At 41.0% G+C, this 23,777-nt stretch overlaps 1 protein-coding gene across 1 annotated transcript in view; it reads left to right on the top strand.

Moving 5' to 3' along the window:
• LOC134353043 (sodium/potassium/calcium exchanger 4-like) overlaps positions 1-23,777 on the top strand; it is a 349,369-nt gene that overhangs the window by 267,723 nt on the left and 57,869 nt on the right. The window contains exons 7-9 of the mRNA XM_063060914.1: positions 220-294; positions 12,957-12,982; positions 14,781-14,834. Of these exons, the coding sequence (XP_062916984.1) occupies positions 220-294; positions 12,957-12,982; positions 14,781-14,834 (155 nt within the window). The remainder of the gene's footprint in view (positions 1-219; positions 295-12,956; positions 12,983-14,780; positions 14,835-23,777) is intronic.

Below are 23,777 nucleotides of genomic sequence, written 5' to 3'. Positions count from 1 at the left end.
GAAGTGAGACATGGAAACACGGGAGTTTAGGCACTTCTTGTTCTTTGTGTTCTTGCATTTCTCTGAATGTTTGAAGGCTCACGTCATATTGGTATTGGTATGTTGACTGGAAGTGCCAGAGGCACTGAATACAGCTGAGGTAACTGCAGGGGAAAAGAATGAAAAGTTCTCATGAGAAATTCCCTATTCTTCAGTAACTTTACTTTCTGTCTTTTTCAGATTGTATATCTGACTCAGTGGTCTGTGTTCAGGGATTCGTTGTACTATACTTTGTCGGTCATTCTGCTTATTGTGGTAAGTGAAAATCTTTGTTCGACTTACTGCGAAGTTTTATTTCCAAAAACATAAATGCATGAGGTATCACTAATTCCTAATGACTCTGTCTTATATATTAAGTGTGCCTTATCAGTAGTGGTGATCTACAAACTTTGTACATCATGGTCCTGGTCTAATTAATGATATCACTGAGATACTGATATGTATAATTCAACATCAAACTAGTACTTCTACATGAAGTCAGGAGATTGCCTACCATCAGAGGTAACTGAGAAAGGGGCTGCAGGCCATGTATGCAGGTGTACATTTTGATTTTATCTCTTACTTAGACTGGGTTCAATACATTTATCATACTGATGTTTTATGTAAATGTTCCTTCTTAATGTGATTCTTATAAATCACGTCACCAGTAAAAGAATCACCAGCAGTAAGTCCTCTTCACCCTTCTGTTCCCTGGGATCTGCTCTTGGTCCTTGGTTTTCCCACATATACTCAGTGGCTGCTTTATTAGGTACAGGAGTGGAACCCAGTGTGGTCTTCTGCTGCTGTAGTCCCTCCACTTCAAGGCTCAACGCGTTGCGTATTCGTAGTTGTTCCTCTGCACACCACTGTTGTAGCACATGGTTATTTGTGTTCCTGTCAGCTTGAACCAGACTGGCCATTCTCCTCTGACCTCTCTCTTTCACCCTCAGAACTGCTGTTCATTGGATGTTTGTTTTTGTTTGTCTTTTGCACCATTCTATGTAAACTCCAGAGACTACTGCGCATGAAAATCCCAGGAGATTATCGGTTTCTGAGATACTCAAACCACCCCATCTGGCACAAATAATCATCAAAGTCACTGAGATCACACTTCTTCCCCATTCTGCTATTTGGATGAACAGTCACTGAACCTCTTGACCATGCCTTTATGCTTTGAGTTGCTGCCACATGATTGGCAGATATAAAGCTTTTGCAGTAACGTGGCTACTCTAAATTTGTAATAATTCTTTACAAAATACAACACAGATGTTTGACCCTTCCTGACCTCACCAGCTCTCACAGTAATCTCCTTATTGTCATCCCCCCACTTACATCTCTCCAATTTATTTTACTGTTCTGAACATCTCCTAATTTAATCTCTAGACCACTGATGACACCTATGTCCCTGCTTTCAATTCCTCTATTTCTCTTTTTTCCCTCTGAAACATTCCTCTAAATTTACCCATGTTACCAATGTTTTTGTTTTTCCTTCAATGGCTCAGTGTCAATTGTTTGATAACATTCTCATGCACTGGTTTGGGACACTTTGATGCTGTGAAATCAATATTTCTTTTGTTATTTGCCTTGACCTGCCTGAAATTCACATAATAGAGTTGACAGCGTCTAAATACATAAAGCATGCCACTTCCACTAATATTACGGTGCAGTTTATTAAGTGCTATTTGTGATTAGCTTGACAAATCTGCCCAATGAGAGAGATGTTACTGCCAACTGGAAGTCCTCACAACATCCTTGCTGGCCTTCATGTGCTCAGTCATGACATTCCTTGGACCTCTCCATCCTGTTTAGAACTCAGTTATAAACCTTTGTGCATATACTCAGTGGTCACTTTCATTTGGTACGCCAGTACCAGTACACCTGCTCGTTAATGCTAAAATCTAATCAGCCAATCATGTGGCAGCAACTCAATACAGAGTCATGCAGTCATGGTACAGAGGTTCAGCTGTTGGTCAGACAAAGCATCAGAATGTGGCTGAAATATGATGTAAGTGACTTTGATCGGTGGTGCCAGACAGGGTGGTTTGAGTAACTCAGAAATTGCTGACCTCCTGGGATTTTCATACACAACAGTCGCTAGAGTTTACAAAGGATGGTGCAAGAAACAAAATTCACCCAGTAAACGACATGTCTGTGGGCAAAAGTGCCTTGTTAATGAGAGAGGTCAGAAGAGAATGGCCAAACTGGTTCAAGCTGACAGAAAGGCAATATTAAGACCAGGACCATCAATTTCCAGGACAGCTCCTTTCACCAGGCCATCAGATTTATCAATACACGCTGATCTGATTGCGTATCTGACTGTACATACAGGTATACAAAACAATTATGTATACAGTCTTAGTGTTTGGCCAATGTCCTCCCACATTTCCTTTCCTTATTGCTTGTGCATTGCGACGGAGACACAACATGAAGATTTTTACTCCCTTGGATGTAAGAAATAAAATAAATAATAATAAAGTAACCTGAAATAACCACACATTACAACAGTGGTGTGCGAAAGAGCATCTTTGAATACACAACACATTGAACCTTGAAGTAAATAGGCTACTTGCAGAAGACCAGGAACATACACTCAGTTGCCACTTTATTAGGTACAGGAGGTAAAGTGGCCACCGAGTGTTTATTGTAGTTTCAGTAGTGGTTGAGTTACAGAGAAGCACACCCAAGGTTCATTCATGTTTCTGTGACTGAGTCTGTAGATCATCCAAAGATCAAGATGTCCTGGAGAATTAAAGGATAATATCTGACAGTTTTGTGGTGCCACACGAGAAGGCAAAACTTGTAAGATTTTGATGTCTCGGGATTAGCTAAAAAAAAATTGCAAGCACAGGGAAGTAAGTGACAAAGAAAGCATCAAACGTGAGCTGTTAAAATGCCATTTCAGTGACCTGTGTAGCAAGGGGATCCATTAAATGTGAAATAAGAAAAAATGTAACAGATGGTTAGTCACATTTTCAAAGGATTTCAGAACAAGTAAGCCAGGAAGACTTCTTGAGAGAAATGTCTGTGAAGAAAACAACAGTAGCTGCTTTCAAAAGGTTCAGGAACAGATCCATCAGGGAGACTCGTGGTAAAATTAATATCTGAAAAATGAGGTGTAGAAAGATACATGGCTGACAGCAGGAAAGTTCACAGATAGAAGCCGAAATGGAAGGCCTCTCACTGTGTACACTTAACTTAGGTAAAATACATCAGCATGTACTGCATATGAAAGATGTCTTCTCTGTTTAATCTACTTTCAATACAAGTTACTGAGAGCTATAAATGGAAAGTGGTCAAGTAGCAGATGATTAGTAGCCAAGAAGAGCCGGCATAGTCCTCCGAGCTCTGTGTCAGTAATTAGGTCCATTGCTGTGTCAGGTCCTGCAATGCTGCACCACCAGCTCCTTGCCCTTCTCACTCCTCCACACCCCGAAACCTAACTGAATAACTGTAATCAACAGGAATTCTGCAGATGCTGGAAATTCAAGGCCTGAATCACTGTAATACAGGCTGCATCTGGGCAATGATTTCAACATGCAGAATATTTTTATAGAATTGGTTTTACTTCAGCTCGCTATTTTTGAATTTTGGCTTCCTTTTTTGTGCTTATGTACAAAATATTAATTAGATTTGGCTTAACAATACATCTTGAGAAATGATTTACCATTGATATATCTGCAACTTCCTTACCCTGGTATTTCTATTGATGTAAGATGAGTGGAAATCATACCCATCTATGGTGATATGATGTAATTGACAGCTATAACTAAATGCACTTGTGCACAAAAATCAAGTGTTTAATTCAACAGTTTACCAGTCCCCTTCTACTTGTTTAATTCATGAAAATGATGATAGCTCAAGAGGAAGAAAGTAATAATAAGATGATCATAAATGATCATAGCTAAACTGGAAGAAGTAAACGTAACTAGAAATTTTTGAACTAATTATTGAGTCTGGAAGACTATAAAGTAGCTGATCAGGAGATGAAGTGCTCTTCCTTATAGTCGTCCTGTTTTGGTGAAAAGCTTCTACACCGATTGGTCACTTAAAGTCATAGAGTTATAGAGAAGTACAACGCAGAAGCAGGCCCTTTGGCCCATCTAGTTCATGCCAGAATCATTAAAACTGCCTACTCACATCAATCTGCACTGGGACCATAGCCTTCCATATCCCTACCATACATGTACCTATCCAAACTTCTCTTAAACATTGAAATCAAGCTCACGTGCACCGCTTGTGCTGGCAGCTCATTCCACACTCTCACGACCCGCTGAGTGAAGAAGTTCCCCCTCATGTGCCCCTTAAACTTTTCACCTTTCACCCCTAACCCATCACCTCTGGTTGTAGTCCCACCCAATCTCAGTGGAAGAAGCCCATTTGCATTTACCCTATCTGTACATCTTATAATTTTGTATACATCTAAAAAAAAATCTCCTTTCAATCTTCTACATTCTAAGGAATACAGTCCTAACCTATCCAGTTTTTCCTTATAACTCATGTCCTCCAGACCCAGCAAAATCCTTGTACATTTTCTCTGTACCCTTTCAACCGTATTTACATCTTTCCTGTAGGTAGGTGACCAAAACTACACACTATACTCCAAATTAGGCTTCACCAATGTCTTATACAACTTCAACATAACATCCCATCTCTTGTACCCAGTACATTGATTTATGAAGGCCAATGTGCCAAAAGCTTTGTTTCCAACCCCCTCTACCTGTGACACCACTTTCAATAAATTATAGACCTGTGTTCCCAGATCATTTTGTTCTACCGCATTCCTCAGTGCACTACCGTTCACAGTGCTACACCTACCATGGCTGGCCCTACTGGTACAAAATCTCACGCTTGTCTGCATTAAATTGCATCTGCTATTTTTCAGCCAATTTTTCCAGCAGGTGCAGATCCCTCTGCAAGCCATGATAGCCTTCCTTGTTGTCCACTACACCCCCAACTCTTGGTGTAATCTGCAAACTTGCTGAATCAGTTACCAGCATTATCATCCAGATCATTGATATAGATGACCAACAACAAATAAGTCAACACCGATCCCTGCAGCACAGCATTATTCACAAGCCTCCGGTCAGAGAAGCAACCATCTACTACCACTCCCCGGCTTCTCCCACAAAGCCAATACCTAATCCAATTTACTACCTCATCCTGAATGTCAAGTGACTGAACCTTCTTGACGGACCTTCCATGCAGGATCTTGTCAAGGACCCTGCTAAAGCCCATGTAGACAACATCCGCTGCCTTACCTTCATCCACTTTCCTGTCTACTTGCTCGAAAAACTGTATAAGATTGGTTGGATATGATCTACCATGCATGAAGCCATGCTAACTATCCTTGATCAGTCCATGTCTATCCAAATACTTATAATTCCGTCCCTTAGTATACCTTCCAATAACCTTCCCACAACTGGCGTCAGACTCTCCGGCCAATAATTTCCTGGTTTATGCTTAGAGCCTTTTTTAACAGTGGAACAACATTGGCTATCCTCCAGTGCTCCAGTACCTCACCTGTTGCTAAGAATGAGTTAAGTATCTCTCTAGGGCCCTGGTTTTTTCTGCACTTGCCTCCCATAGGGTCTGAGGGAAGACCTTGTCAGGCCCAGGGAATCTATCTACCCTGATTTGCCTCAGGATAGCAAAGGCCTCCTTCTCTGTAATCTGTACAGGGTGCATGATGATGATGCCACTTTGCCTCGCTTGTGTAGACTCTGTGTCCATCTTCTGAGTAAATACAGACGCAAAGAATTCACTTAAGATCTCCCCCATCTGTTTTGGATCCACAAGTGGATCACCATTCTGGTCCTCCAGAGGACCAATTTTGTTCCTTGCAATCCTTTTGCTCTTAATATATCTGTAGAACCCCTCAGGATTCTCCTTCATGTTGTTTGTTAGAGCAACTTAATGCCTTCTTTTAGCCCTTCTGATTTCTTTCTGAAGTGTTCTCCCGCATTTCTTATACTCCATAAGCACCTCATTTATTTCTCCCTCACTATCCCGGCTTTGCACCTCCATTTTTCCTCTTAATCAGGAAAAAGAAATTGAAAACCAAGGTTCCCTTCACTTGCTATCTTTACCTTTTATTCTGACAGGGGCATACAAGCTTTGTATTCTCAAAATTGCACTTTTGAAGCCCTCTCACTTACCAAGTCCACCTTTGCCAGAAAACAGCCTGTCCCAATCCACACTTGCCAGATCATTTCTGATACGGTCAAAATTGGCCTTTCTCCAGTTTAGAATCTTAACCCACAGACCAGACCTATGTTTTTGCATACGTACGTTGAAACCATTGACATTGTGGTCATGAAATGCAAAACGTTCCCCTACACAAAATTCTGTCACCTGGCCTGCCTCATTCCCTAATAGCAGATCCAGTATGGCATGCTCTCTCATTGGGACTTCTACATACAGATGAAGGAAACTTTCCTGAACACATTTGACAAACTCTATCCCACCTAGTCCTTTTATAGAATGGGAGTCCTCTTCAATATGTGGAAAGTTAAAAATCACCTACTACAGTACATCAACATGTTTCTTGCAACAGTCTGCAATCTCTTTACAAATTTGTTCCTCAAAATCATTAGGACTGTTGGATGGTCTGTAATATAGTCCCGTTAATGTAGTCATACCTTTCTTATTTCCCAGTTCCACCCACAACGTCTCACTAGACGAGTTCTCCAGTCTGTCCTGATGGAGCACTGCTGTGACATTTTCTCTGATTAGCAATGTCACCCCTCCTCCTCTAATCCCTCCTGCTCTTTCACATCTAAAACAACAGAACTCCAGAATATTGAGCTGCGAGTCCTGCCCCTCCTGCAACCAAGTCTTGCTAGTGGCTACAATGCTATAATTCCAGATGTTGATCCATGCCCTGAGCTCATCCGCCTTTCCTACGATACTTCTTCCATTGAAATATATGCAGCTCAGGACACCATGCTCAATTTCTCTGTTTTAATGCAGGGCAAACTACGGAAAATTCTTCCAGCTTCAAAATTCACATCAGTTTTATCAGAATTGTCATCCTTACAAATGCTTAGGAGCTAGAACAGGTACAGGCACTGACATCTGGGAAAATAAGAATTTTCTTTTGATAGAATAAGCCAATGAAGCAGTGGAGGCTACCTCAGTAAATATATTTAAGACAAGGTTGGATAGATTTTTGCATAGTAGGGGAATTAAAGGTTATGGGGAAAAGGCAGGTAAGTGGAGATGAGTCCATGGCCAGATCAGCCATGATCTTATTGAATGGTGGAGCAGGCTCAATGGGCCAGATGGCCTACTCCTGCTCCTATTTCTGATGTTCTTAAGTATATTTCATGCATCCTTAAAACATCAGTTGGCTAGTGTCAGTTCCTTCTATGACGTATTGTAGTGCCCTAATCATTATAGTGACTAGAGTGAATGCTTTTCTGCAGATCCAAGATAGAAGGCTTACTCTTCTTGGGGAAGAAACTTTTTCTAGAATTTAAAAGACATTATTGCTCCAAAATTATTGATGCAAAATAAAGTTCCACAAATGGAATGGATTTCACAAGAAAATTGTTAATTCCACTAAGATGTAACTGTATGTGTAATATATCCTGCAAGCCTTTAACTAATTCTTTCCATACAGCAGTTTCTCAAAATGGGTGTTAGTCTGATGTATTGATTTATATCAAAGGTTCAAAGGTCATTTATTATCAAAGTATACAACTCTGAAATTCTTCAATTCTCTTGGTAGCCGTGAAACCAAGAAAGAAAGAGAAAGGAAAGGCAGTACAATCACCAACCCCCAAATCCCATCTCCCCACAAAAAAATGAACAAAAACGGAACAGCCACGTCAACCCCCAAATCTACCTCACCTCACTAAAAACAAACAAAACAGATCAGGCACGTCAACCCCTAAATCCTTCCTCCCGCCCAAAAAAACAAACAAAATGGATTAGGCAGATCAACCCCCAAATCCCCCTACCCGCACAATAAAAAATTGTGAAGATCAGGCAAAAAAACACAGAATATAAGAACTATAAGACTGGAAAATAGAGTCCATAGTACAAAGTTCCAATTCAAATCCAATTCACTGTTGATTAGCTTGGCTCAATAGTGATCAAAGGAAGATCCTTATGAAAGAATTCTCTTCCCTTCCCAAGAAACCAAGAACAAGGATCAGGTCACTAAAATGATCAAAGGAGCTGAAACAGGAAATACTAAAATCACATTCAATTTCAGTAACGTCTCTAAAGAGAAAAATAGAGATAGTATTGCTGGTCAGTAGCTTTCCCCAATATTCTCTACAGAAACAATTTTCTTCCTTTGAGCATTTCTACCATTATCTGTTTTCAGTAATATTTGCAGAATGGTTAAATCGTTAAAGAAAACCAATCAGTCCATCAGGTTCCATGTTAGAGCAATCCATTCAGCCCCTCTCCATGGGTCCATTGATGGTTGTAGTGATTTGATCATTGTTCTTGGTTTCTTGGGCAGGGAAGTGAATTCTTTCATAGAGATCTTTATTTCATTACTGTTGGGCAAACTAATCAACAGTGAAATGGTGGGAAGCTTCTCATCCATTTTGAGAAACTGATCCATGGAAAGAGTTTATTATAGGCTTGCATGATGTATTATACATGTGGTTATATCCAAGTGGAATAGCAATTTTTGTGAAACTTTCCTTTAGGATGCTTATTAAGCTGCAATTGAATCTGCCTCCATCGCTACCCATTGCAGGCCTTCCACAGCATAAGCATTCACTGCATAAATTATTTTCCTTTGTGTCATTTGTAATTCTGCTGCTGATGACCTAATTTAGACTTAGAACAGTACATTACAGGAATAGGTCCTTCAGACAAGGAAGTTGAGCTGAACTAATTAAACTCGTAATTAAATGTCTAACTAAACTAATCCCTTTGCCCACATAATTTCCATGTCCCTCCATTTTCTGCACAGTCATTTGCCTGTCTAAGAGCCTCTTAAGTGCCTCTACTACCACCCCGGCAGCACATTCCGGACACCCACCACTTACTGTGTAAAAAAAACTTGACTCGTACAGCTCCTTTAACTTAACCCCCTCATTTTAAATATATGCCCTCTACTATTAGACAATTCAACAGATTCTATGTTCGTGATTGTCAATGGTAACAGTTTTTCTCTATTTATGCAGTAAACAAGATATTTAAAATGTCTCTTTGCAACTGCATCAGTTCCAAGGAGGACAACCCAGTTTTTGTTTTGGTATATCCACATAATTCAACTTCCTCACCCCTAGAAACATTTTATTAAATTCTTGTACCCTCTCTGAAACACTTAGTTGTTTCTCTAAAGTACAGCACCCAGTTCAGATGTTTCCGTGCAGCTGAACCAGTATTTTGTAAAGGTTTATCATAGTCACCTACTTTCAATGCCAGTATTTATAAAACAGCATCTGCTTTCTTAATGACATCTTATGAAAATACTGTACACCTCTTAGAGAGGCTGTGAAGGTTAACTCAAAATTAAGAAAATTACAGAGAACTGGAGTCATGAAGCTGGTCCATGATATAGCTTTATCATAATAAAATTTATACTTTCCTTTTACTTTCTACACAGCTGTATATAAAACGTGAAATTTCCATTCCACAAGGCTCTATGCATTTGGCTTTAAAAATTCTCTCTTCAGATATGCAGACTTCGGCACTGGAAGTCTTTTTGACTGCCTTGAATCTAGCTATTTATATATGAATCTGGCTATTTATACACCGAGCTGTCAAAAAGATAGCTGGAAACCAGCAGAACATCTCAATGGCAGATTGTCAATAAATGGCAAGTTCTTTTGCGACTTCACTCTGAGCTCTACATGACAATGACTGGAAGAAAATTAATTCCTAAGGACAGAGTTGAAGTGAGCAGTTTTCACTGTTTTACAATGAAGTGACACATGTTTTATAGCAATACATATCATCTTGATAAGTATCTGCTACAAATATGGAATATAGATAGGACTATCAGTAAAGTATTTGCAAATGTTAATATTCCGGTAAGAATGACGCAAAGCTTTGCGTGTCAAGCAGAGCTGAAACGACAGTGTCGGTAATAATTCAAATAAGTTTTATGAAATAATCATGAAGATTGACACAGTAAAAACCAAAATAATGTACAAAATTGGGTTGGGTGATGGCAAAGTTAACATATTTGTCATCAAATATTCTGCTTTGATTAGATGTCTGGAAAAGAAAGTGGTAATTTCAAAACATATCATCTGTATCATGATGTTTTCAAACATCTTTACAGCTCATGAAATACTCTCAGCAGCCACTTTATTAGGTACATTGGTACACTTGCTCGTTAATGCAAATATCTAATCAGCCAATCATGTGGCAGCAACTCAATGCATAAAAGCACACAGACATGGCCAGGAGGTTTAGTTGCTGTTCAGACCAAACAGCAGAATAACAAAAAAATGTGATCTAAGTAACTTTGACCATAGAATAATTATTGGTGCCAGACAGGGTGGTTTGAGTATCTCAGAAACTGCCGATCTCCTGGGATTTTCACGCACAACAGTCTCTAGAGTTTACAGAGAACGGTGTGAAAAACAAAAAAAAATCCAGTAAATGGCAGTTGTGTGGGTGAAAACATCTTGTTATTGAGAGAGTGCAGACGAGAATGGCCAAACTGGTTCAAGCTGACAGGAAGGCAACAGAAGCTGCAATAATCACACATTACAACAGTGATGTGCAGAATAGCATCTCTGAATGCACAACACGTCAAACCTTGAATGGGCTGCAGAAGCAGCAGAAGACCATAGACGTACACTCAGTGGCCACTTCATTAGATACAGGAGGTGCTTAACAAAGTGGCTACTGAGTATATTTTTGAAATATTAACATTATTATGAATAAACTATTCTCAGGTTTCCAGCAGAGTACAGGTATTGATTTTAACTGACGTTTCGATCACAGACTGCCATCTTCATCAGGAATGATGCCTGGACATGTCTAGTCCGTTAGTGTTTATACCCCTGTCATTCATCCCTCCTGATTGATTAGTCCTCATCTAATCAGGTTTCTGTTTTCCCACCTTGTATACAATCGAATTCCAGTTTTGACTTAGAGTGAGACCTTTGCCGTTGTTAAAATTCTTTTCCTCTAGTTTTATTTCAATGGCTTTCTTCACCAGACAGTCCCAAAAGCCAATGGTACGGCTCAATAGTTTCGTGCTGTCAAAGTCAGTCCTAGGGCCATTGCAAATGCAGTATTACGCTTACCTGATTTCTCCAGGTTTCCCAAATGGATGCACCTCCTGTGCTCCTTGACGAGGGTCTCCACCATGCTGATATACACTGCTCTGCATTCACAGGGTATCCTGTAAATGCCATCCGTCCTGAATCCCAGGTCATCTTTGACCTGCATAAGCTGTGAATTGAGTTTCCTTACAGGTTTGTGGATGGTATTAATCTGGTACTTCTTCAAGGTTCTGGCAATCCTTCCAGAAACTGTGGAAATATCAGGAAGACAGGCAGTAGTGAAGGGTTCCTCTTCATCGTTAGGTTTCCTAGTTTTTCCATCAGCCCTTTTAAACTATTTTGAACCCGGAGAGTCTTCACGAGGAAATAAGGTGATTACACACAATGTTCCTACAGAATGGCTATAAAGTGAAAGAAATCAATCGGGCCCTTAAAAGAGCTGACAGAAAATCCAGGAAACCTAACAATGAGGAGGAACCCATTACTACCGCCTGTCTTCCCTAAATTTCCACAGTTTCTGGAAGGATCGCCAGAATCCTGAAGAAATACTGGATCAATACCATCCACAAACCTGTAAGAAAGCTCAAATCACAGCTACCGTGGGTCAAAGTTGACCTGGGATTCAGGATGGCTGTCATTTACAGGACTCCCTGTGAATGCAGAACAGCGTATATCGGCCAGACACTGATGCACAGTGGAAACCAGCATCAAGGAGCACAGGAGATGCATACATTTGGGTTACCTGGAGAAATCAGGTAAGCGTAATACTGCATTTGCAATGGCCCTAGGACTGACTTTGAGAGCACGAAACTATTGAACCGTACCATTGGCTTTTGGGACCGTCTGGTGAAGGAAGCCATTGAAATAAATCTAGAGGAAAAGAATTTTAACAAAGACAAAGATCTCACTGTAAGTAAAAACTGGAATTCGATTGTAAGCAAGGTAGGACGGTGGAAACATGATTGGATAAGGACTAACCAATCAGGAGGAACGGATGACGGGGGTATAAATATCACAGGACAAGACATGCCCAGACATCATCCCTGATGAAGATGGCGGAGTTTGTCATCAAATCGCCTGTTACGGTCGATACCTGTACCTGGCTGGAAGCCAAAGAAGAGTTTATTCGGCATATACACCGGGAAAGCACTAGATCCTATTAACATTATTGTACACACATGAATGTCCCACAACCGGCCATGAAATAATGACTGATAACCTGTTGACTAAATGATTTGTCTGGACAACGAGAAGAACCTTCCTCAGCTTCTTCCAATAGTATAACAGGACTATCTTGTACCCATCTGCAAACTGCATTCTTATTTTATCCAAAAGATGTCTCTCAGAAGGGGTGGTTAGATTTGACAGCCATATGTGCAAACCTACTCTGGATTCTATTCCCCGAGTATTTCAATCCCGTGCTCTCTTTTCTTGTTCTGTTTCTATTTAAGTCAGTTTCATTTCTCTGCTCTCTTTAACTTCTGTGCTTTGGGTTCTATTATATGAAACCTTTGCCTTAGTGGGCAAGTCACCTAGTTTTCTAAAGGAGGAGTTACTTTACAAGTTACAGTATATCTGTGGCTATCAATCAAGGAAGTTCAGGTTTGAACTAGTGACTACAATGAAAAGTGTGTTTCAGAATGGCAACACTGCAAAATTGTTTTTCTCAAACTCTGTGAAATGAGAAGAAGGTTAGTGAAATTATTTAATTACTTTCTTTTTTTGCAGTTCATGTATGATGAGAAAATTGATTGGTAAGTAGTCTGAATTAATGATTACCTTTAAAGTTTTAACATGAAATGATGTAGCTATAAATTATTGACAACTTAGGGGAATTAAACTTTACTAATCAAAGGATCTTGAGTTTTTACACAATAGTCATAGAGGCATATGGCTTGGAAAAAGGCCCTTTCGCCCAACTCATCCATTCCAACTAACGTATCTTCCTAATTTTGTCCCATTTACCCACATTTGGCCCCTATCCCTCCAGTCCTTTTCTATCTATGAACCTGACCAAATGATAAACATTGTAATCCTACCTACTTCCCCAAGACTCTGGCAGCACAACTGCCCTCTACTTGCCCCCCAGGTCCCCTTTAATTTTTTTTTACCCTCTCATTTTAAATCTATGCTCTCTAATTTTCATCTCCTCTGCCCTGGGAAAAGACTGTGGCCATCCACCCATCATGAGTTTATGTACTTTAATAAGGTCACTTCTCAACCTTCAGGGAGAGAAGTCCGAGCCCATTCAGCTTCTCTTTATAACTCAAGCCTTCCAGACCTGGATAACATTCTCGTGAATTTTTACATGCCATTTCCAGCTTAATGATATCCTTCCCAGAGGTGGGCAATGTGAGAATTGTATTGCACACAATACCACAAGTCCAATCTCAACAATAATCTGTTCATTTGTACCATCACACCCTATTTCCCGTGATCAGTGCCTTGACTGATCAGGGCAAGTATGCCAGACACCTTCTTCATTACCCTATCTACCTGTGTCACAATGATAATGGTATAAATACATCAATAACAATTTGCAAATACATCTTTGATTTCTTCTTTTCTAGACAGAGATCCAGCTAGTGTCAAAAATATATATGCCTTGTGATTAGAGCTCCACTGTTGTCCATTAAGTCTTTCATACATCTGATAGCATGGCTTGTTGTAACATTGTGTTCTGCTACAAAATGAAGTGATGAATGTTTGGTCCAGCATGTCAAGTTTTGAAACTCTGGTAGGCCAGCATAGGTTTTTGCCAAGTGATGATCCGGCGCTTCACCATGAATATGGTGATTCAGTTCAATGTGCCCTTGGATAGTTTAACTGTTTGCTTTCATAAATGGGAAAGTTTCCATCTAGGTAGCCCCCAGTACAATGGCATGAACATCAATTTGTCCTTCCGGTAATTTTTTCCCTCTCCTTTCCCTCTTTTTCTATTCCCCACTCTTGCCTCTTACCTCTTCTCACCTGCCTATCACCTCCCCCGCGTCCCCCCTCTCCTTCCCTTTCTTCTCTGGTCCACCCTCCTCCCCTATCAGATTCCTCCTTCTCCAGCCCTGTATCTTTCCTACCCACCTGAGTTCACCTTTCACCTTCTAGCTAGTCCTCCTTCCCCTTCCCCCAACTTCTTATTCTGGCATCTTCCCCCTTCCTTTCCAGTCCTGATGAAAGGTCTCGGACCAAAACGTCATTTGTTTACTCTTTTCAATAGATACAGTACTGCCTGACCTGCTGGGTTCCTCCAATGCGTGTTACTCTGGATTTCCAGCATCTGCAGAATCTCTTGTGTTTAAGTTTTCTCAATGTTTTGAAAGCCAATGGCAATGATATCAATCCTCAAGCTCAGATTCCGGCATTCACAGAGCAAGAATAGAAGGGCCAAAGTACTGTTCAGTTACCAGTAAATAAGTAGGTATTAGAACTGATCATCCCCACAAATGTCTCCAGGCTGATTGCTTCAAAGGGTGCTTAATCCACATATTGATTACAGTGTAATGTATTGTTCCAGTTTTATTCCCTAACCATGGATATCTTGTTTATTTCTTTGAGGTGGGAAGGCCTTATCCTGATCCTGATGTATGCAGGCTATATACTTGTGATGAAGTAAGTTTTCAAATTATTTGTTTTTCTTATTATCCATAATTATGCACAATATGATCGCATTGCAGGGAGAATAATTTATCAGAGAATGTGTTCTTTTTTCTTTAGCCTTTCTAAAGCAGGAATGTTCCATGCTGTCGTTCTTAGTTCGATACAGGTACATTACCAACCTGAAACCATAATCCCAGGCATGGTACAAAGGATAAGACAGCCACTGCCAAATTGAAGATATTTATGCATTACCAAGCAAAAGAAAAAATAGATGTGTAAAAGAAAAATTAAACATTTTTATAGCACTATGTTGGACTTTCTATAAACATTTACTGATGTTAAAAATTCAGGTTAATACCTTTGACTTCCATCGAACAGGTTTCACATTAAACATTTTGGATAAACTTCTTCACTGGGTTAAACTGTGATGATAAGCTAATCCACAGTGTAAGGCACTTGGGTTTGCTTACACAGGAGAAAAAAGTTTAACATTGATAACAACATAAATGACACTAGGTCATAAGATCCAGAAGCAAACTTAGGCCATTTGGCCCATCGAGTCTGTTCCATCATTTCATCATGGCTGATTTATCATCTCTCTCAACCCCGTTTTTCTGCCTTATCTCCATAACATCTGACATCCTTGCTAATCAACCTCCGCTTTAAATATACCCAGTAACTTGGCCTCCACAGCCATCTGTGGCAATGAATTCCATATATTCACCACCCTCTGCTTGAAGAAATTCCTCCTTACCTGTATTCTAAAGCTTCTATTCTGAGGCTGTGCCTCCTGGTTCTAGATTCCCCCACTATAGGAAACATCCTCTCCACATCCACTCTACTGGGACCTTTCACTATTCGATAGGTTTTAGTGAGATTCCACTCATTATTCTGAACTCCAGCGAGTACAGGCCTAGAGCCATCAAATGCCCCTCAAATGTTCACCCATTCATTGCCATTAAGCAATGAAATACCCCAAGGAGGTTTACAGGAGCGCTATCAAACAAACATGATATTTAATATGACATTAAGACAGCTCGTCAAAATCATAGACCATAAACCTGGATTAAAGTAGCATCTTGAGGAAATGTAAAGAAGCAGAAAGTCGAGGGATAGAACTCTAGATCTGATGGTCCAGGCATTTGAAGGAACAGCCAACAGCGGTGGGCAATAGCAGAATGTATGTGTTGCTTGGCTAATTGACCAGTATAAGTTGCCCCTAGTGTACCAGCAGGTTGGAGAAAAATGAGAATGTGTGGAGAATAAACAAATGGGGTTGATGTAGGATTAGTATAAATGGGTGGTTGATAGTGAGCATTGACTTGATGGGCTGAAGGGGCTGTTTCCATGCTATGTCTCCAAATGATTCTACGTTGTTGGGCTTGGACATGCAACTGTGACTTTGAACAATGATGTAACGCAGGCAATCAATAGTGCCTTGCCTTACCTTGCATTAGGCCCCTAGGCCTGAGTCGAAGTAGTAGTAGTAATCAATAGTGATTTAGCGGACCACTTGAACCCACTACACGCAAGTATTATTACTTCCTTAGAGTCTGATGTAGAGTTCAGGATCTTTACAATCTTGAAGGACTAACCAAAATGCAGAACATATCCACAAGGGATGTATCAGAATGAAGAGATTACGTTTATGAACAAAGAGTGAGCAGAATTCTTTGGTTACCACGCGGTTAGTGCCACACTATTACAGCTCAGAGCTCAGAGTTCAACTCCAACGTCATTCTGTAAGAAGTCTTTGTACGTCTTCCCCATGGAATGCATGGTTTACCCCCAGGTGCTCCGGTACCTTCCCACGGTCCAAAGACATACCAGGTAGGTTAATTGGTCATTGTAATTTGTCCCGTGATTAGGTTCGTGTTACTAAGGGTTTTGGTATTGCTAAGGTGGTGTGGCTCATAGGGCTCGAAGGGCCTGCTCCACGCTGTATCACTACATCAATAAGTAGAACGCAAGTCTCCTTCCATTCAAAGAAAACCTGATTTGGAAGAGAGTTCGATGACATTTTATTTTGTCCATCCACATTGTTTTTGGCTAGGCCAACATTATTACTCATCCCTAATTATTCTTGGACTGAATGATTTATGATATCACTTTAGAAGATATTTAAATACAGTGGATTCTGATTAATTAGTCCATTGGTCAATCAGGCAGCCACTTGGTTGGGACAACTCTTAAAGAACAAAAACTAATTGAGAAAATTGAGATTAAAATTGAACTAATCAAGATTTTATTCATTTCTTTGAGATACTATGCCGCTTAATTGGGACAGGAGACTGTTGCCAAACAGTTTCTAACTAGCATCAGTCGCGTGAACTTTACTGGCCGTTAGACACCACACCATGCTTAGAGCAAACAGTTTTTAAAGAGCATCAGTTGTGTGTGCTTGTGTTCAAAAAGCAGTGATTTTTGTTATTGATAGTTGGTGAGAAATAAGCAGTAAGGCAATTTAGAATTGTTTTGCTCACTGTGGTTTCAAACATTCAGGCTTGAAGATGCCATAAATAACCAGGAGTGAAAATGAGATGATTTCACTACTTTAATAAGTTAGGAGCTATGAGTAATTTGAAGATATTGACAATTGGCTTGAATGCTACAATGAAAGTGAAGATTTGGAGGATGCAATTGTCGAAAGCATTATATGAAGACAGTCCATTACCTGCACTAGGTATGTGTACTAGTTTTGGTCATTTATAGTCAATCAAAAGAACATGGAGCATATTGGTTGTCCATCATATCTGATGATGACAGTGACACCTGTGTGGGAGAGCTTGTAAAACTGAAAAGCTGTTGTACTGAGACAGTTTGACTCTCTCGACTTCATGAGTCTGGGTCCAGTGATATGAACAGTCATCACAAACTGGGGTCTTCCTTGGGTACAGTGGATAACCATGACTTCCGTGCCATATTATGCCCTTCTCTCTCCACAAAATATTGCAGAGCCACCTTATTGGCAGTTGGATCTCACTGTTGATCTCATTTGCCAGTCCGCCGGAACTGACTTCACATGCTGGGACAGGCTTGTCCCTATTCCACTGGGTACAAGGCCCTTCGGCTACCCTCACCTGGTTTAGCCCACCTGTTGAAACGGTAAAGTGGGATATGACCACTGTCACTTGCAAACAGCTACTTGGAGCGACAGATGAGAGCTGAGTGTCTGCTGGGGACCAAAGGTGATTGAGCTGTCCCCAAAAAGACACACGCCCCTTCACCAGAGGTGCTAACCCTCCCTGAACATCATAGACATGGCAGAGTACACTGGATGAATTCATCCATCGACAGCTATTAGAAACTATTGATGGAGAATGGACATGAAAGCACAGAGGAACATCTGGAGAAATTTCTGAAATGCCCGTTCGCTGCTGTCGTTACTGTGTGGTCTGGAATCTTTCGGAGGGTAGGCCTCAAAATCCCTGGCCTTGCCTGCTTTTGGCGACCGAGAAGGAGGTCGAATCATTCAGACAGAGATGGCGCTCAGTATTCGGTGTCGGAGAGCTAATCAGAGCTCGAAGTTTTCAGATGACTCAGAGTCGGATTGTGGTCGGCATGGCAGGGAGAGTTTTCTTCCTTCTCCCGTCTGCCTGAGATGTGGGACATTTGAGAAACTTTGAGCTTCACTGTGCTCATGGACTTCTTCATCAAGTTATGGTATTGTTGCACTGTTGTAACTATATGTTATAATTATGTGGTTTTATCAGATTTTTTGTCTCGGTCTGTCCTGTTTTTGTGATATCACACCGGAGGAAATATTGTATCATTTCTTAATGCATGCATTACTAAATGACAATAAAAGAGGACTTCACGTGTCTTCATAATCATCATCATCTAATACACTGATTTTTCATACCGTGGTGGCATTGGGAGTGTTCTAATTAGTTCTGCATTTCATTTAACTACATAGTGTGTTACTCAGTGAAATGGTAGCTTGTCTTTTTTTATACTTTTTTTTAACTATTCCCAACTAACTGGGACAGCTGCTTAATTGAGCCAAAATGTAATAGTCCCGATGTCATCCCAATTAACCAGGAATCATTGTATATTCTTGTGTTGGAAATCATGTTTGAGCCTGACCAGGTAGAGGCAGCAAATTTCCATCCATAAAGACCATTAGTGAACTAATTGGAGTTTCATAATAGTCTACTCATTACCTACCAAATATTGAAAGGCCTAGATAGAGTGAGCATGGACAGGATGTTTCCAATAGTGATAGATTCTAGGACCAGAGGGCACAGTGTCTGAATAGAAGAATGCCTATTTAGAAGAAAGATGAAGAGGAATTTCTTTAGCCAGAGAGTGGTGAGTCTGTGGAATTCATTGCCACAGACGGCTGCGGAAACCAAGTCATGGGGTATATTTGAAGCAGAAATTGATAAGTTCTTGACTAGGAAGGGTGTGCAAGGTTATGAGAACAAGACAGGAGAATGGGTTTGAGAGGAAAAGTAAATCAGCTGTGATCAATATCAGTGCAGACTCATTGTGGCTATATCCACTCATGGGGAAGGCTTTGGGAGTAAACCCCAAGGGAAAAATCTGGAGTTAGAGTCCCTAACGCAGTCCTTTGTTGAGAGCAGCTCCTGCAACGCCACTAGTGCCAAACTGTATCGGTCTCTGCTGATGCTTTGGATTCATCAGCTGTGTGAAGAGGGGGAGCTTACTGCATGGGTAACAGCTTGCTCTCCTTGTTGACCCGCCCTGGCTTGTGTATTACATAGACAGATGGGACGCAACATCCACAGTTGACCCCAACCAATGGAGGGCCTGAAGGTGTGATCACTGTATCCTTTGACATATTGGGACACAATCGATATGTAGAAATAGTATTGATTCAAAGGTTTCAAAGGTACATTTAATGTCAGAGAAATGTATACAATATACACCCTGAAATGCTTTTCCTTCACAACCATCCACAAAAACTGTTGCTACTGTGTGGTCCAGAATCTCCAGAGGAGAAGGCCCGAGACCTCAGCTTTGCTTGTTGCTCGGCATCCAGGGCGGGGTCGAAGCGCTCGGCAGAGGATGGTGCTCGGAGAGGCTGTGTCGGAGGGGCTGGTCGGAGGCTCGAAGTTTTCAGACGGACTCAGAGTCCGCTGCGGTCGGGTGCTTCCAATGGTGCTGCATCGGCAAGTTGGCGGCACTTGGAGGTTCATAGAGAGTTTCTCCCTTCTACCACCTGCGTGAGATGATGAGTCTATCAGGACTCTGAGACTTTTTTTTACAGTGCCCATGGTCTGCTCTTTATCAAATTCTGGTATTGCTTTGCACTGTTGTAACTATATGTTATAATTATGTGGTTTTGTCAGTTTTAGTCTTGGTTTGTCCTGTGTTTTCTTGTGATATCATTCTGGAGGAATATTGTATCATTTTTTAATGCGTGCATTTCTAAATGACAATAAATGAGGACTGAGTGTCCTCATAATCTAAAATAAAACAGAGGAGTGCCCCCAAAGAATGAATGACAGTTAAATGTTAGAACCCTAAAGACCCCCCAGCTCTCCCCTCCCACGTGTAAGCAGCAGCAAAGCAACAACCCTCCCTCCCCACCAGCAAAAAAAATGCATCAGCACCCAGCACCGAGCACTCAAGCGTGCAGCAAAGCAACAGCAAAGACACAGACTTGCAGTAGCCCAAAGACTACTCATTGACCCAGTATTTGACGTACCACAGGCTCTCTCTCTCCCTGATACAGGAGAAAGAGATGTCTCCATTTCACAGCGAGAGGGGAGACATAACAAACAACTCACTGATTACAATGTTAAAAGCCCGTTGCGTCACTTTTTCCGAGCTCTGTGCCCAAAGTTCTTGGGTCTCTGGGCACACAGAGATCTTCTGTCTCCCACGACACACTGATTTCCTGCCGGGACACCGTCCTTTGATCCGCCCGTCTCTGGAGCCACAAGATCCCGAAATTCCAAAGGCGAGCTAATCTCTTAGGTCACATCTTTGGAACAGGTGGATATTTGTGTAAATATGATCTTTGCATGCATATATTTTGTTTGATCGCCAAGTTTGGCAAAACGTTTGCAGACGTTTCGGCTCCAATCGAGAAGCCATCATCAGTGCGCAGTTGGCGGTGTTGTCTCCTCAGAGTGCCGGCTTATATACTCCTCCAAGGCTGAATGGATATTGGTTAGATGTCAGACCCCAGAGGAGTATATAGGCTGGCATTCTGAGGAGACAACACCCTCAACTGCGCACTGATGATGGCTTCTCGATTGGAACCGAAACGCCGCAAACATTCTGCTGAGCTCAGCAATCAACCAAACCTCCAAATAGCTACCAACATCCCACCATATTTTAAACACATATTTTGTGTGAGGATGTGAAAGTCACTTAAGAGGTCAAATAAAATTAGTATAAATATGTGCTCACTGTCATCTGGATGGTTATTATACTGCACCCACAGGAAGAAAAGAAGGCTATCAGGGCAGGATATGAAGAGATAATTAGAGTGGGAGGAGATCCTTGTGGAATACTGACACCACTTTAGGCTAGTTAGAATGCATCATTTCCTTTCTGTAGACTCTGGTGATGTAAAATATATCAACAGTACTTCACAATATTCTTTAATCAATGCTAGAGGGAACTCCCACTGAAGGCAGTTGTATCTTTTGGATATCAAAGCTGTAGAATTCTGATCTTTAAATGAAAATCTGATCTTCTGAGGTACTAATCTAATACTGTGTCTCCATCACAACCAGATCTCTTTGTGCCACTCAAATAAACCAGAAAATCAATCATCAGGCTAAGTTTTCTCATGAGTAAACCAGCAGACAAGTAATATTTTCCTGAACTTGAATGCCCAATTTTTATTCTGCATTCTCCTGTCTTTTTTCCTAAAGCACTTCACAAACATGTATCAGACACTGAGAAGCAGTGGCTCTACTAACTATGGCGTTATGCTTCTGCGTCATTTGAAAAGTATTAATTGCAGGTTCTTTGTAAAAGCACAGTACTGTTTTGACTTACAACACATATAAAGAATATTTAACATCAGCGAAATGTTTCACATGGAAGTCTGAACATTGTTTCATATTTTTGCACCAGTGTCAATTGGAGATGTCCAAAGTAAGGTCTCTATAGTAATTAAAGACAGGTGGAGGGGCAGATAGTGTTGAGGAAGCAGGAAGCCTGCTGAACAACTTGGAAAGAGCAAAGAAGGGGAAGGTAGAATATAATGTCGGGAAGTATATAGTCATGTACTTTGGTAGAAAGAATAAAGGCTTGGATTGTTTTCTAAATGGAGAGAAAATTTAGAAATCAGAGATGCAAAGGGACTTGGGAGTCCTCATGCAGGATTCCCCAAAGGTTAACTTGCAGGTTAAGTCAGTAGTAAGGAAGGCAAACGCAACATTAGCATTCATTTTGTGAGGACAAGAATATAAAAGCAAAGAGGTAATGCAGAGGCTTTATGAGGCATTGGTCAGATCAGGTTAGAGGGAAAAGGCAGGAGAATGGAATTGAGCAGAACAATAAATCAGCCATGATAGAATGGCGGTGCAGACTCGATGGGCCAAATGGCCTAATTTTCCTCCCATGCCTTATGGTCTTAAAGGGCTCAGTTATTGAGAATTCAGGAAATGGTATGGCAAATTTTGTTAAATGTTAAAACTTACTCTTCTCCTCTATTCCCTTTAAAATTTCCTTCTTTGGCTTGGCACTCACTGGTTCCTTTCTCTTCTGTAAAGCAATTTAGAACTGTTTCCTCTCTACTGAAAGTATTGTGACATACACCACTAGCAGTGGCGTATCTAAGGTATGGCAGGTATGGCACATACCCTGGGTGCCACTTGAGGGGGAGTGCCACTGAGCAGTTTCTATTAAAGTCAGACAAGCCATCCTCGGATAGTGAAAAAAGAATTTTCTTCAGATGTATGATCTGTCTTTGATTATCATGGGTGAGAAGCACTAGGATGGCCTTATTTCAGAGCATTGTGTAAGAAGACCATGAAACATTTCTTCACGAAGAAAAAGGAAAGTGGAGCTGAAGGACGGAAGAGACGAAAGTTGGAGGCGGAGGAAGCCAAGAAGTCGAGCGAGTTCTTCATGCCCTTCTTTGAAAAGCCCGGAACAAGTAGTTCGACACATTCCATGGAGTCGCCTGCACCTGCTGCAAGTTCGTTAGAATCCAATTATCCGAAGGTGGATCAAGTACAAGTGCGTCACAAGCCGAGGAGGAAGTCAAGTCGGACAAATCCGAGTATGACCAGATTAAGAATGAGGCTGCCGTGGTGGTGGTGGTGATGTTGAGTTTATTGACGAGATTTTACCTGACGAGATTGAACCTGACGATACTGGACCTAGTGAACTGGATGGTGTCAAAGAGCCTCGAACTGTCATATCAGGAGTGATTCAACAGCATGACACTGGACTTCTGAAGTTTGACAAGGATACTGGAAAAGCAATTCTGCCTGACGCGTTGAGAACAGAAATAATAAAGCTGGGTTCGAAGTATTTCCAGAACAGTGAGGGGTCTTTCCTACCAACAAATAACCGCTCAATGAACAAAACTTGGTTCAAGAGGAAATTGGGAAATGGTCATGGTGAGGAAGAGACTCGCTCATGGCTGGTCTTTTCCCCTTCTAAAAAGTCTGCATTTTGTATCTGTTGTTTTCTCTATTCCCGGTCAGACCATCAATACTCATTGGAGCAGGAAAGTGGATTCAACCAGTGGAAAGCACCTGAAAGGATTACTGTTCATGAAAATGCCAAGAATCATCGGGAATGCTTCACACAGTGGAAAGAAATGGAAAGAAATTTAGCTGGAAATAGAGGCGTTATTGATGCGGAATTTCAGTCACAGATTGAGAAGGAAAAGCAGAAGTGGTGTGATATCTCGGCGAGAATCCTTCACTGCATAAAATTCCTTGCGACTCAGAACCTGGCTTTGCGAGGACACAGGGAGTCACTTCAGCAAGACGATGACTCCAATGTGGGAAATTT

This window comes from Mobula hypostoma, chromosome 1 (assembly GCF_963921235.1).
Source record: "Mobula hypostoma chromosome 1, sMobHyp1.1, whole genome shotgun sequence".
NCBI classification, from domain to species: Eukaryota; Metazoa; Chordata; class Chondrichthyes; order Myliobatiformes; family Myliobatidae; genus Mobula; species Mobula hypostoma.
This window is presented reverse-complemented; position numbering and strand designations above follow the sequence as displayed.